Source organism: Nyctereutes procyonoides, unplaced genomic scaffold, assembly GCF_905146905.1.
Source record: "Nyctereutes procyonoides isolate TBG_1078 unplaced genomic scaffold, NYPRO_anot_genome, whole genome shotgun sequence".
In the NCBI taxonomy this organism is placed as follows: domain Eukaryota; kingdom Metazoa; phylum Chordata; class Mammalia; order Carnivora; family Canidae; genus Nyctereutes; species Nyctereutes procyonoides.
This window is the reverse complement of record NW_026575120.1, coordinates 32,772,259-32,785,922: the sequence shown is the minus strand read 5'-3', so window position 1 is coordinate 32,785,922 and position 13,664 is coordinate 32,772,259. Positions and strand designations below refer to the sequence as shown.

The 13,664-nt window shown below is 40.1% G+C and overlaps 2 protein-coding genes and 1 pseudogene across 8 annotated transcripts in view; 1 reads left to right on the top strand and 2 right to left on the bottom strand.

Annotated features, from left to right (window-relative positions):
• KLRG2 (killer cell lectin like receptor G2) overlaps positions 1-11,032 on the top strand; it is a 36,986-nt gene extending 25,954 nt beyond the window's left edge. Inside the window, exons 7-8 of the mRNA XM_055335171.1 lie at positions 7,675-7,754; positions 10,914-11,032. Of these exons, the coding sequence (XP_055191146.1) occupies positions 7,675-7,722 (48 nt within the window). The 3' untranslated portion in view covers positions 7,723-7,754; positions 10,914-11,032. The remainder of the gene's footprint in view (positions 1-7,674; positions 7,755-10,913) is intronic.
• Positions 3,014-7,728, bottom strand: LOC129515937 (synaptosomal-associated protein 23-like; annotated as a pseudogene).
• A 44-nt stretch (positions 11,033-11,076) lies between the features above and the next one.
• LUC7L2 (LUC7 like 2, pre-mRNA splicing factor) overlaps positions 11,077-13,664 on the bottom strand; it is a 62,389-nt gene continuing 59,801 nt past the window's right edge. For all 7 annotated transcript variants that reach the window (XM_055335173.1, XM_055335174.1, XM_055335180.1 and 4 more), the window contains one exon: positions 11,077-12,100. In XM_055335173.1, coding sequence (XP_055191148.1) covers positions 11,923-12,100 — 178 coding nt within the window. In that variant the 3' untranslated portion in view covers positions 11,077-11,922. The remainder of the gene's footprint in view (positions 12,101-13,664) is intronic.

The window sequence follows — 13,664 nt, the reverse complement described above, 5'->3', positions numbered from 1 at the left end:
GTAAGACAAAAGTAATGCTGAAGTGGTCACTGATAAAATACAAACCTTCCCATTCTCTCAGTGAAGGGATTACAGGCTTGGACATCTTTTATTCCCCATCTACTGCGAATGTTAAGACCTTCAAGGGGCACCTGGCTGGCTCAGTTGGAAGAGCATGTGATTCTAGATCTCAGGGCTGTAAGTTCAAGCCTCATGTTGAGTGTAGAGATCTTAAAAATAAAAAACCTTAAAAAAAAAAAAGGATCTCTATATGCCTTGGTTAAAAAGGGAAGCCAATTGGGTTGCTAACCAACAAGAGGCATTCTTTTCTTTTTCTTACTTTTAAGTAATCGCTACACCCAACATGGGGCTTGAATTTACAACCTCAAGATCAAGAATCACATGCTTTACCAACTGAGCTAGCCAGGCGCCCCCAACAAGAGGCTTTCTTTAAAAAAAAAAAAAAAAAAAAAAAAAGCTAGTAGAACAACTACAGGCCCTGGGGGGTCCTTAATGCCAGGTATGAGTTGTGAATTACAAGGAATTTCATATTCGGAATGGTTTGGCTGCAGCTTGCATCAATGACAAAATGGGAAATCAACTGAAGTTACTTGAATAAACCCCAGAAGATTCTGTTCTCCTTGGAACAGGACACCATTGGAAACACTGGTTATATTACCAAGGGTTTGACTGGAATGTCCTATTTTTTTTTTTTAAGATTCATTTATTTATGATAGAGAGAGAAAGAGAGAGAGAGAGGCAGAGACACAGGAGGAGGGAGAAGCTCCATGCCGGGAGCCTGACGTGGGACTCGATCCTGGGACTCCAGGATTGCACCCCGGGCCAAAGGCAGGCACTAAACCGCTGAGCTACCCAGGGATCCCCTGGAATGTCTTGAGAGAGACGTGCATAGGCTCAAATATGACCAGACAGCATGAAGGAACTACGGTTGATGTTATGGAGCCCAAGAAGCCCTGTGGAAATAATCAGTCTTACCTTGCTTACAAAGGCTCCCAGGAGCCCTACCAGGTGAGTAAGGAGGGTCATTTCCTGGGAGCCTCAAGAACTTCAGGATATTTTAGGGACCTTGAGAAGGAAGTAATCCAATTCTACAGGTATCCATAGGCAAGTACTTGGCTTGGCTCTTAGCCTTGAAAAACTGTTATAGGCTCAATCTGAAATTCCTTATGAGATGCTTTAGCAAAGTGGATTTAAAAGAACCTATACAGCCAATCACTACTCTTGCTGCACATATGTAAATAATTGGACTAAGTTTGTTAAAACTGGATTTGCTTTACAAACAAATTTTTTTTTTTAAAGATTTTATTTACTTGACAGAGAGACAGCATGACCAGGGGGAACAGATAAGGGAGAAGCAGGTCCCCTGCCAAGCAGGGAACCCAATGTGGGGCTCAGTCCCAGGACCCTGGGATTATGACCTGAGCCAAAGGCAGACACCCAACGAACCGAACCATGCAGGCGCCCCACAAACATGTAACTCTTAACTTGGCTACCTTTGACAGAGTGATTTTAGAGAGGGAATAAAAAAGTTTCCGTAACACATCTTTATGGGAGCTACATTCTAGTCCTGATCATCCTTGAATGACTGTTTACCTATAAAAATAGGCTGGATCCTGAATTCCTCTGGTTTCCTTGCAGATCTGGCTAATTTTCTACTGAACTGCACAGGACAGGCCTGACTTTGAGAGCCCACTGATAGGACAGCCTTCTGAAAGGAGACAACCCTTTAACTGAACTGACTTAACTGACAACATTATGAAATACAGAAGAAGATGCTAAGTCTATACACCAGAGCTCCAAAATAATGGCTCCATGAAGGCTGAGGATTCAAGTTGGTACTAGGGAATGTCTGCAATTAGATGCAAGGCACTTTCATCCGTCAAATCTTATCTATGCTGCTTTTCAGCAGGAAGTAGCTAGAGTGGTCATCAAAAATGAAGAATGTTGAAAAGCCAGCGCGGGTATTAGCTAATGAGGACCGAACACCCACCTGTTGTTACTTAAGAAAGATTTGCCATGTCTGTGGTCTGTAAGACATTTGTATTATCGTCCCTAGGCTTGCATTCATGTCCCTTCCTCCTACATTGGGTAACGTCTTCCTGTCGTGGACCACCACTTATGCTGAAGTTCACAATCCCTCCAATGGCTGGGTGAGGAAAGGACCTCTTTACTGGGTGGCTGGGGCGTTTCCTGTTGCAGTTTATATTGCTGCTGTGGCTTAGGGCTGCAACTCATTTCCCAGTATCGGGCTCTAGGGTCAGAGAGAGAATGGCACACAAATGTTACACGGGCCATAAAGATATAGGGGGTGGAGTGTAGGAGTGCTGACAACACTGACTCCATCTTTGGCCTTCTATCTTGTGCTACCTACTGGCACACAGGTGGTGACACTTTTTAAATTTAAATTAAATTTAAATTGAAGTTAACATGGGGTGCCTGGGTGGCTCAGTTGAGCATTTGACTCTTGGTTTTGGCCTGGAACATGATCTCAGAGTTGTGAAATAGAGCCCCACTTCTGGCTCTGGGCTCAGTGTGGAGTCGGCTTGCAGAGTCTTTCTCTCCCTCTCCCCCTCCCTCCTATGCATGCTGTCTCTAAAATATGTAAATCTTAAACAAAAAATTCCAGGGGCACCTGGGTGGTGCAGTCAGTTAGGTGTCTGACTCTTGGTTTCGGCTCAGGTGGTGATCTCAGGGTTGCGAGGTCGAGCTCCTTATCGGGCTCTGCACTCATTAAGGAATCTGCTTAAGAGTCTCCTTTTCTCTCTGCCCCTCCATCCCTACTCACTCTAAGGTAAGTAAATCTTAAAATTCCAGTCAACATACAACATAATATCAGTTTCAGGTGTATAACATAGTGACTCAACATGCCGATACATCACCTGGTGCTTCTCACAAGGGTACTCCTTAACCCCATCACCTATTCAAACCATTCCCCACCCCCCTTCTGGTAACCATCAGTTTGTTCTCTACAGTTATAAGTCTATTTCTTGGTTTGTCACCCCTACCCCCTACCCTCACCCCACCCCCACGCTGCCCTATCCCGTTTATCCTGTTGCTTGTTTTTCCTTAAATTCTACATGAGTGAAATCATATGGTACTCGTCCTGGACTGACTTAACTTGCTTATTAGCATTATACTCTGGATCCATCCATGTTGTTGCAAATGGCAAGATTTCATTATTTTTTATGGCTGAGTACTATTCCATTGTATCACATCTTGATCTGCCAATCTATGGACACCTGGGCTGTTTCCATAATTTGGCCAATGTAGTACATAATGCTCCCAATAGGCACTGGCTACATGTGTCCATTTGAGTTAGTGTACTTGTATTCTCTGGGAAAATACACAGCAGTGCGACTGCTGGATCCTGGGATAGTTTTATTTTTAACTTCTTGAGGAACTTCCATTCAGTGCACTTTTCCACAGTGCATCAGTCTGCATTCCTATCAACAGTGCAAGAGGATTCCTTTTTCTCCACACCCTCACCAACACTTGTTTCCTGTGTTGTTGACTTTACCCATTCTGACAGGTGTGAGGTGACATCTCCTTGTAGTTGTGACTTGCATTTCCTTGATAATGAGTGATGTTCAGCATCTTTTCATGTGTCTGCTGGCCATCTTTGGAGAGAAATGGTCTTTGAAGAAATGCCTGTTCATGTCTTTTGCCCATTTTTAAATTGGATTATTTATTTTTGGGGTGTGGAGTTAAGTAAGTTATTTATACATTTTGGATACTAACACCTTACTGGACAGGTCATTTGCAAATATCTTCTCCCATTCAGTAGTCTTTTTGTTCTGTTTCCTTGGCTGTGCAGCTTTTAATTTTGATGTAGTCTCAATAGTTTATTTTTTTGTTTTTCTTTGCCTCAGGAGACCTCTCTAGATAAACACTGCTATGGCCAATGTCAGAGAGATTACTGCCTGTAGTCTCTGCTAGGCTTTTTATGGTTTCATGTCTCACATTTAGGTCTTTAATGGATTTTGAGTTTTTCTGTAAGATATAAGAATGTGGTCCAGTTTCATTATTTTGCATGTTGCTCTCTAGTTTTCCCAACACCATCTGTTGAAAGGATGTTTTTTTCTCCATTGGATATCCTTGCCTCCTTTGTCGAAGATTAACTGACCATATAATTGTGGGCTTACATCTGGGTTTTCTATTCTATTGATCTATATGTCTATTTTTATGCCAGCACCATACTGTTTGATTACTACAACTTTCTAATACAACTCAAAGTCCGGAATTCTGATGCTTCTGGCTTTTTCTTATGACTGTTTTGGCTATTCAAGGTCTTTTGTGGTTCTATACAAATTTTAGCATTGTTTGTTCTAGTTTCATGAAAAATGCTGTTGGTATTTTGATAGGGATTGCATTAAATGTGTACATTGCTTTGGGTAATATAGGCATTTTAACAATATTTGTTCCAATCTATAGGCATGGAATGTCTCTCCATTTCTTTGTGTTAGCCTCAATTTCTTTTATTGGTATTTTATGGTTTTGAGAGTCTTTCACCTCTTTGGTTGTTTATTCCTAGGTATCTTACTATTTTTGGTACAAATATAAATGAGATTCCTTCTCTTTCTGCTTCTTTGTTGTAGGTGTACAGAAATGTAACAGATTTCTGTATGCTGATTTTTATGTCCTGTGACTTTACTGAATTCGTTTATCAGTCTTTGTTTTAAAGTCCAGTTTGTCCAATATAAATATTGCTACTCCTGCTTTCTTTTGACATCCACTTGAATGATAAATGTTTCTCCATTCTCTCCATTTTTTTTTTTAAGTTCTAAAATTTAATGGTAAAGATCAGGCAATGGTTATTGGTCAAGTGAACCCACATCAATAGCTGTGAAGTGTGCAGACACTAGTTCTTAAATAAAGGTGACAAGTACCAATGAGATTCTTAAAACACTGTTCAGGATCTAAATAAATGTGATTCTGGACATAATTCAATCTACAAGGCTAATTGAATGATAATGAAATCATTAATAATTAAACCAAAGGCATAATTTTCCAAATCACTTTTAGTTAAACGGAGTAAATTCTAGACAAAAACTCAAAGCAACCTATTTTTCTACCTGAGATCAAAACAAGTTTCTTTTTTCCTGTCTAAACATAATTCTTGGCATTGAGGTAAATCTGAATTCACACAGTATACTTTGTCAAACTTTTCCAAAAAATGTTAAGCCCTGCTTTATAAGCTCTCATGTTACAATACATATTTACATATTTTTTTTCTTCAAAGACTGACAAATTTACCAGGCTAATAGGCATGTAATAGGACCATGATACTACTATTGTGAATAGAAAAAAGCCGTTCATTTATAGAAAGTGTTCCTATATGGTGCAATATGAAATGGGATTACTATGTACATACACAAATCACCAAAATTCAGAAACTGAGCTCACTTTGAGAAAATTCTTTTTGGAGCAAAGGTTGTGACCTATAACGAAAATGAGTTCTGAAACCAAGTATTAGCCTAAATTGGCAATAACTGCAACTTAAATTAAAAACTAAACTTGGGAGTCCCTGGGTGGCTCAGTGGTTTAGCGCCTGCCTTCAGCTCAGGGCGAGATCCTGGAGTCCTGGGATTGAGTCCCGCATCAGGCTCCTTGCATGGAGTCTGCCTCTCCCTCTGCCTGTGTCTCTGCCCCTCTCCCTCTCTCTGTGTCTCTCATGAATAAATACAATCTTAAAAAAAAAAAAAAACAAAAACCCAAACCCAACTAGATCTTTACTGTGGCTATGCAACTTTTGCTTTGTGGCCTGCAGGAACTTTACTTTTTTTACTGTTTACTTGTTTACTGAGGTAACAACCTCTTATTTCTTGCCTCTCTTCGCACTCCACCCCTGCCTCCAGCCTCCTTCTTCATGGCTGTCTTTGGCAATGCTTCAAAATCTTGAAAACAAAAGAACCTGCTAACGTAAATGTGGAAGAAGAATACGAACCAAGAAAAAAAATATATTACAAGGAAGCCTGGGCAGTAGTATACCTTCAAGGGAAAGGGAATCTAAAAAAATAGCGGATCAGTACTCCTGGCCCTTCTTGCACATTGTCTCCTGATTTAGAAGAGCATGAAACCAAACTGTCAAACTCTGTAAAGGTAATGACTTTGAAGGAGGCGCTACAGAAGTGAATACAGGATAAAGAAATACAGCAGCAGCTTTAGCTGTCAGTGAGTTTCTTTGGCTCTGGCATTGGCAACATCAAGACAGTATTTGTTGGTGTCAGCCTTTTCTGTGATCCAGTCTACATGTTCATTTTGAGCGTCAATCTCATTGACTAATTCAGGACCATGTTTTTTAGGTTTCCTAAGATACTGCCCATTTGAGTCAGGTTCTCTTCCATCTCATCTTCTCTGGCATCATTAGTTATAAGTAATGTATCCACCACCAGCTGCTCCAGAGGTTGGTTGTTGAGGCTGATTGTCGCTTGGCTGGCTGCTTATATATTCAATTACTAGAATATATTCATTACTAATATTCTTCAATTACTAGAGGAGTTGTCTCCACCATCTACCCATGTTGCCTTGTAGAGTTCCATTAAAGTCTTCTCTGCTTCTCTCGTTATCTTTATTTGGTTCATGCCTTCTATGCGGTTTAGTTCCCCTTGTTCATCCAGCATAGTGATAATCTTGATTCCTGTATCCTAAGACTCAATAGCTAAACCCAGGATTCTCCTGGTACTTTCCAGAAACTCATCAATAACTTGGTGGGCTCTGAGCTGAATTTCTTCTGATGACAGATTATCCATGATGAATTAAAACTTTCAGTAAGCACAGAAACTGAAACGCAGATATTCAAGCAGTTTGGCCATGCCTCTTTGAGCCGCAGCGACTTGTACACTGCCCAGACTGGACCTGGAGCTGTGTACTCCTAGCACCTATGCACACCGGATCCCCCATCCCCTAACTTTGAACCTGCAGGTGTCTTTAGGTCTAAGAGTCTCTTGGGGCACGTGGCTGGCTCAGTCGGTGGAGCATGAAACTCCTGATCTTGGGGTTGTCAGTTTAAGCCCACTGTTGGGTGTGGAGATTACTTAAAAGTAAAATCTTAAAATTTTTTTAAGTCTCTTGTAGGCAACATTTGGATGGGTCTTGTTTTTTGTTTTTTTTTTTATCCAGTCACCCTATGTCTTATGATTGGAGCATTTAGTCCATTTATATTCAAAGTAATTATTGACAAGCATTTATTCTCACTTTATTGTTTTGTGGTGGTTTATGGGATTTCCTCTGATGCCTTTTTTTTTTTCATGCTTTGCTGGTTTTCTTGAGCAGTCTGAATTTCTCCTTTGCATATTTATATTATGATTTATGGTTACCATTAGGGTTGCATATAACCTCTTTTGCATATAGCAGTCTAATACATATTAAGTTGATGGCTGCCTGTTTGAACCCATGCTAGACTCCTATCCTGCCCCACATTTTAGTATATGTTGTCATATTTTGCATCTTTTATTTTGTGAGTTCCTTGAAAGATTTTAATAGAAAGTCACTTTCACGCTTTTGTTTCCTACCTCCACAGTTACTTTAGATCTATGAAGAGTCTCCTTTAGTATTTCTTGCACAGTTGGTTTAATGGTCATGAACCTTAATTTTTGTCTGGGAAATGCTTTATTTCTCATTTTGAATGCTAGCTTTGCTGCATAGAGTATTGATGGCTGCATTTTCCCCTTTTAGCACTTGGGAGCAGATCATGCCTTCCCTTCCAGCTTGGAGACTGACTGATGAAAAACCTGATAGCCTATGGGTTTTCCCTTGTAAGTAACAGATTTATTTTGTCTTGGTGCTTTTAAGATTTTATCAGTATATTTTGCAAATTTAATTACAATGTCTTGGTGTTGGCCAGCTTCTGTTGATTTTGATGGGTGTTTTGTGTGTCTCCTGCAACTAGATGTCTGATTCCTTCCCCAGAGTAGGAAATTTTTCAGCTACAAGTTTTGTGTCCCCTTCTCTCTCTCTCTTTTAAAAGATTTTATTTATTCATGAGAGAGGCTGAGACATAGGCAAAGGGAAGCAGGCTCCCCACGGGGAGCCCAGTGCAGGACTCGATCCCAGGACCCTGGGATCACACCCTCAGCCAAAGGCAGACAATCAACCACTGAACCACCCAGGCACCCCTGTCTCTTCTTCTGGGACTTCTATAATATGAATGTTATTACATTTGATGGAGACAAGGAGTTCCCTAAGTCTTGTAGAATTTGTTTTGTAAAATTTCTCTCTTGTTCAGCTATTACTTGAAATCATTGATTTGTTGCTCTTTTTCCAGCCTGTTCATTAAATCATGCATGCTTCTAATCTCATTTATTGCGCTCATCTTTTATTCTTTTTTAACTCCTGTGTTAAGGGTCTCACTGATGTCTTCCAGCTCAATCCCAGTGAATATCCTTATGATCCCTGGTTTAAATTCTTCATCAGGCATGTTACTTCTTTTACACTTAGAGGTCTTTGGTCATGACCTTGCCTTCTTTGATTTGGGATAAATTCATCTGCCTTCTCATTTTCTCTAAGTCCCTGCCTGGTTCTCTGGGTTTGCCAATTATGTCTCTTACTCCTGAAAGTAATGACCTTATAAAGAATTCATGTAGTGCCCAGGGCCTGGTGCTTCACACAGTGCTGTGTGCTGTGTTTTGTACTTTTGTGTTATGGCTCCTCTTCCCCTTGGGCCCTTTGTCTGCAGAAGTTCTCTTTGCCTGCTGTGGGCAGTGTTTGGCCCCTGGCCTGAATGTTTTGGTTGGCGAGTTTTAGGTGTGCTTTGATCAGCTTGTGAGATGAAACTTGTCACCACCTTCACTGGAAATGAGGCCCTGTAAAACTGGTTGGGAGACATGGTACGGACAGGGGGTTGTGCTGGTCTTCTGGATAAGGGGGGCCCGCTCCACTTGGACTAAAGCAGGCTTGATTGAGAAGAACAGTTCTACTGAAGCACAGGGGTGTGGGGCAAGTTAGGCAATCAGTGTAGGTGCTGCACTGGTTCCTGCAGGTGTTTATACTGAGGGGTGTGAGCGGGCAAGGGCCAGCCAGCTTCTCTGCTCATGGAGAGATAGCTCTGTGAATGCTGTCTTCGGTCACACTGTGAGAAGATAAAATAATCTCCCTGCTGGGTTCCACCGGTTCAAACTCTTCGGATCGCCATTTCCACAGTGTCTGTCCTCAGGTTGTCTGCCTTCTTTCCAAGAGAAGCTGCAATGTCTCCAGACTGAACTCCCTCAGAGCCCCACCTGCTAACACAACTTCTGGCTTTAAGTCTTACTGGTTCCAAGAACTCAAGAAATTGAGTTTTCCAAACCAATGGTTCTGAGAAAAGGTTTTCCTTTTGCGTTCCATGTTCTTTTGTCTCTCTCAACCTTCTGCATAACCTGGGCTCCCTCCTCTCTGCAGCAGGCAGGATCCATTTCTCCCCAAACTCCATCTCTATGTCTCCTACCTTTGGTTTTAGTCGTGGGATTTATTCCGCCAGTCTTGAGGTTGATTTCTGAGGTATCTAGGATAACTGAATAGTTCTATTTGTGGGATGAGGCAAGCCTAGGGTCTTCTGCTGCCATCTTTCCCCTCCACACTTTAGATAACTATGACCTCACCATCGTGTTCCTTGCTCCAAAAAAATTGGGAGGATTAAGGTCCAGATAGCTGAAAATATGGCTTAGAAAAGAGGGGTAGAAAGCTGCTCAGTGCCCTGGATCATCTATCCACCCACCCAATTGCCTCTGTCAATAAGTTGCCCTGTATAAAACTGTGTGTAAATAGTATATAGACAGGTTTGATTGTTATTTTAGTCTTAAGGTCCTTCTCAGTATGGAGGATGTGGTACTGACCTTCTAAAGGATAATGAGATTTTAGGGTTATTCTAATTCAGAGTAGCTGCCCTGGCTTAAGAATGATTAAAAATGTAGATTGTTCATTCCAAATACTAGAAGTACCTAAGCAACAAAATTGTTCTAAAAGGATTTTTAAGATGGGATCCCTGGGTGGTGCAGCAGTTTGGCGCCTGCCTTTGGCCCGGGGCACGATCCTGGAGACCCGGGATCGAGTCCCACGTCGGGCTCCCTGCATGGAGCCTGCTTCTCCCTCTGCCTGTGTCTCTGCCTCTCTGTCTCTGTGTGACTATCATGAATAAATAAATAAAATCTTTAAAAAAAAATAAAAATAAAAAATAAAAGGATTTTTAAGATGGGATTGTTAGAGAGCCAGGCAGCTGAAGTTATCTAACATGGTAGCCTAACCCCAAGTGATGTCCTTCACTGGCTACTGCTGACCTGTAGATGGTCATGTAGCCTGTACTACCTACAAATGAGAACTGCATTAACAGCTAATAAACATTTATACAATTAGGCAGAGAAGTATAAGCTTCACTTAATGCTAAAACATTTCCCAATGTTTTAGAGTTTGGTCAGTCTTCTTGCACATACCAGCTCAACCTGTTTGATCTTACTCCATACCCCAAGGTATTACATCCAAAGTAGATACAAAATAATTTTTCAGAAACCAAGATTAAAAGAAAGTGGGGCACTAAGGGAGATGGGTCTCAGATGAGTGTGTGGAACTAAATATGGCAAGAAACCTTCAGTTATTGATGCACAACTTAGTAAACTTAGTGAGTGTCCTTTTAGATGTAAATTTGCCACTCAGAATTAGTTTACCTCTGTGGCCCACGTACGTGAGTCATATTAATTTGTCACACTCGGGACCAAAGACAACTCTTGGAAGGTGAGGGGAGGTTAGTTTACTGTAACACAGACACTAAATATTTGTTACTAGATTTTCTAGAATCACAAGTGTGATACCTAACAACTACTGTTTAAAATCACTGGTATAAAATGACTAGTAAGTACATAGCTCTTCAGTGGAGAAAGTGTTATCACACCATGTTTGCTGAATGAAAAAAAAAAAAGCCCAAAAAAACTCCATTGCTTTTGCAGGTCTAGTCCTTCTCCACAGCAATTGTTACAGTCTTGAAGAGGCTAGGGGGCCCAAGTGGACCAACAGTTCATCTTGGCAAGTATATGTTTTATTTCCTTTGGTGCCTTGCACGGTAAGGCACTAATAATGATATAACAGAATAGAAGAAATGCCCACAGCAAATAGTTCTAGTGACAATTTACTAGACAAGTTACAGTTTAATGACGGTGGTGGTGATTGTTTCATTTTATTATTTTTTACAATAAGGTTGTAACCTTTATACTCCACACACACAAAATAAAACAAGTGCTTATGAAAGAGTCCCTGCCCCCACCCCCCTTTCCAAAACATCCTGAACATAGCAATAGAACAGAAAAATCAAGACATGTTTGATTTCAAAATTTCAATAAAAAAGCAAAGTATGTAATGCAACAGCTGTTCAACTTCCAACTCTAAATAGGCACCTTAAAACAAAACAAAACCTCTCAGTATTTAAATTTCTCCAGCACTTTCCAGTATAAATGCTCTGTAATCAGCTAGTAATAAATGAGAACAGAACCTTAGAACAGAAGTTATATTGCTTCCCTGCTCCCACTTTCTCTTATAATTAGAGGGTGGAGGTATTAGGGGATACAAAAGTCAGAGGAAGAAGAATAAAAAGAAAAATTCTGAAAGCTGTTGTTTGTGGACTAGAAAGGAAGACAGCATTTTACAAATGTTCAAAAAATCCCAAGGCAAGCAACACAATTCGTTCACTATCACTCCTACTAGAAAGAATAAAGATATCGGCATCTTATTATATAAAACTGTACTTTCAGAATCGCATTACAGGTTCACCAGAAACTATGGATGTAGTTTTTAGGCTTCATCAGGGAAACAAGTTCAGTTCAGATCAAGTTAGATACTGTGCATCTAGCCTATTTGGATCGGAGTCTGGAACTTCTCACTGTTACCCCCAACAGCTGTAAACTAAACAATAGTATGTAACTCCATAGGAAGCTTAAGGATTGAGGATATGTACACAGCTAATTATATCTCCCCTGCTTCGCGCTCTTCAGAGCTCCTCCTGTCTTCTGATCTGCCATTAGCGCTCTCATAGGACCGCTTCTTATCTTTTCGATCTCTGTCACGAGGTGATCTGTCTCTTGAATTCCTGTCTCTGTCACGTGATGCTAAGTCTTGGTCTCTGAATCTTTCTTTTGAGGATCTGAAAAATATTAATTTGAGGAGCAAAATGTGTTGGGAAACCCAATATCCAAATGAAAGAATCGGATAAATATTAAGGTACTGATAGCTGAAGTTATACAGAAGAATACATCCAAGAAAAGACAAGAGGAGCCAGTTTTCTGACCGAAAAGAGCACTCACTACCTACCCATTCTGACAAGGGAGATGGGTGAAAACAAATAGCTAAGGGTCAGAAACCATAAGCTAAAATAATGACTTAATGGAGGATATTCTCATTTTCTGAGGCAATCATAAAGGTTTTCCAATTAATGGCAAACATTTGATATAAAAATAGTATAGAGACAATACCTTTAAAAATCAAAGTGTTAACTAATTTTTTAAAAAACAAAATAGAGGTTCCAAATTGGGTGGAAATTAAGGATATAGAATGGGGGGGGGGTCAGCAGACCTTTTTCTCTTTGCTGTCTGGCCAGAGATTCAATTATTTTAGGGGGTATTCTTCTTCCTTTTCTTTTTATCAACCCTTTAACAATGTAAAAAACCACCCATAGCTCCCTAGCTATTCAAAGAACAGGTTATGAGGCCAGATTGGCCTGCAGGCAACAGTTCGCCAATACTTGACTTGGATAAGAGAACTAATCAATGACATGGCTTTAAATAAATAACCCTTTATTATTTTTGCAATCTTCTTTATTCTTCCTGAGTGAGCTTATTCAACCAAAATAAGAATGGAAGACACAGAAAGATGATCATCCTATATCCTGATTAACCATAATGGTTTCTTCATATCATCTCTCCATTCCCATACTCAATTTCATTAAGAAAGGTAAGTGATAACAAGCTCATATCAGAGATTCAATCAGAAGGAAAAGCAAAGGATATTATGGGATCAGAATATAAAATCTATACTTTCAACATCTAGAATGAATCTGAATCTGTAATATATAGTACATTTATTTGGTTCTTAAAGGTGACATAGTACTTTTTATATAATCATCTCACTTAACCAGGCCTCAGATCCTAATTCTGAACACGGGTCAAGTAATACTTTGAACTTCTAAGGCAGGAAAAAACTTTCTCAACTTTATTTCTAAAACTGAGTATAGATTAAACCAAAATTGTCAACTTTGAGTATTCTACTTGTTTTTTAATAAGCATGATTTTTAAAAAGATGGGGGGGGGGTCACAGTGCATATCTGGTTATACTAATCCTCTCCAAAATCTTTCTAAGAATGGAATATGGAGAGAGATGATGCCTAAGAATTAAAGACACAGTTGCAGGTAAGTCTCAGGTCAGTACTAACTGGAAAATAACCATGAGATGAGCATCAACTAGGATTTTGTGAGAGATTACAACATCCTATCCATAAGCAGTTTACTTACACTATGTCAATCAAATTACCACTAATCCTGATAACATAGGTACTTCAAAGATGGGGAAGGACAGGATAATGATCCTTGGCCAAAGGCCACTGAACCCAAGTAGTCTCTCAAGTCTGCACTAGGTGTTTGAACAGACCAGGAAGTAGAAAAATGCAAGTAAGTCCTCATTTATTAAGATAGCTGTTGCCAAGGAAATGTCAC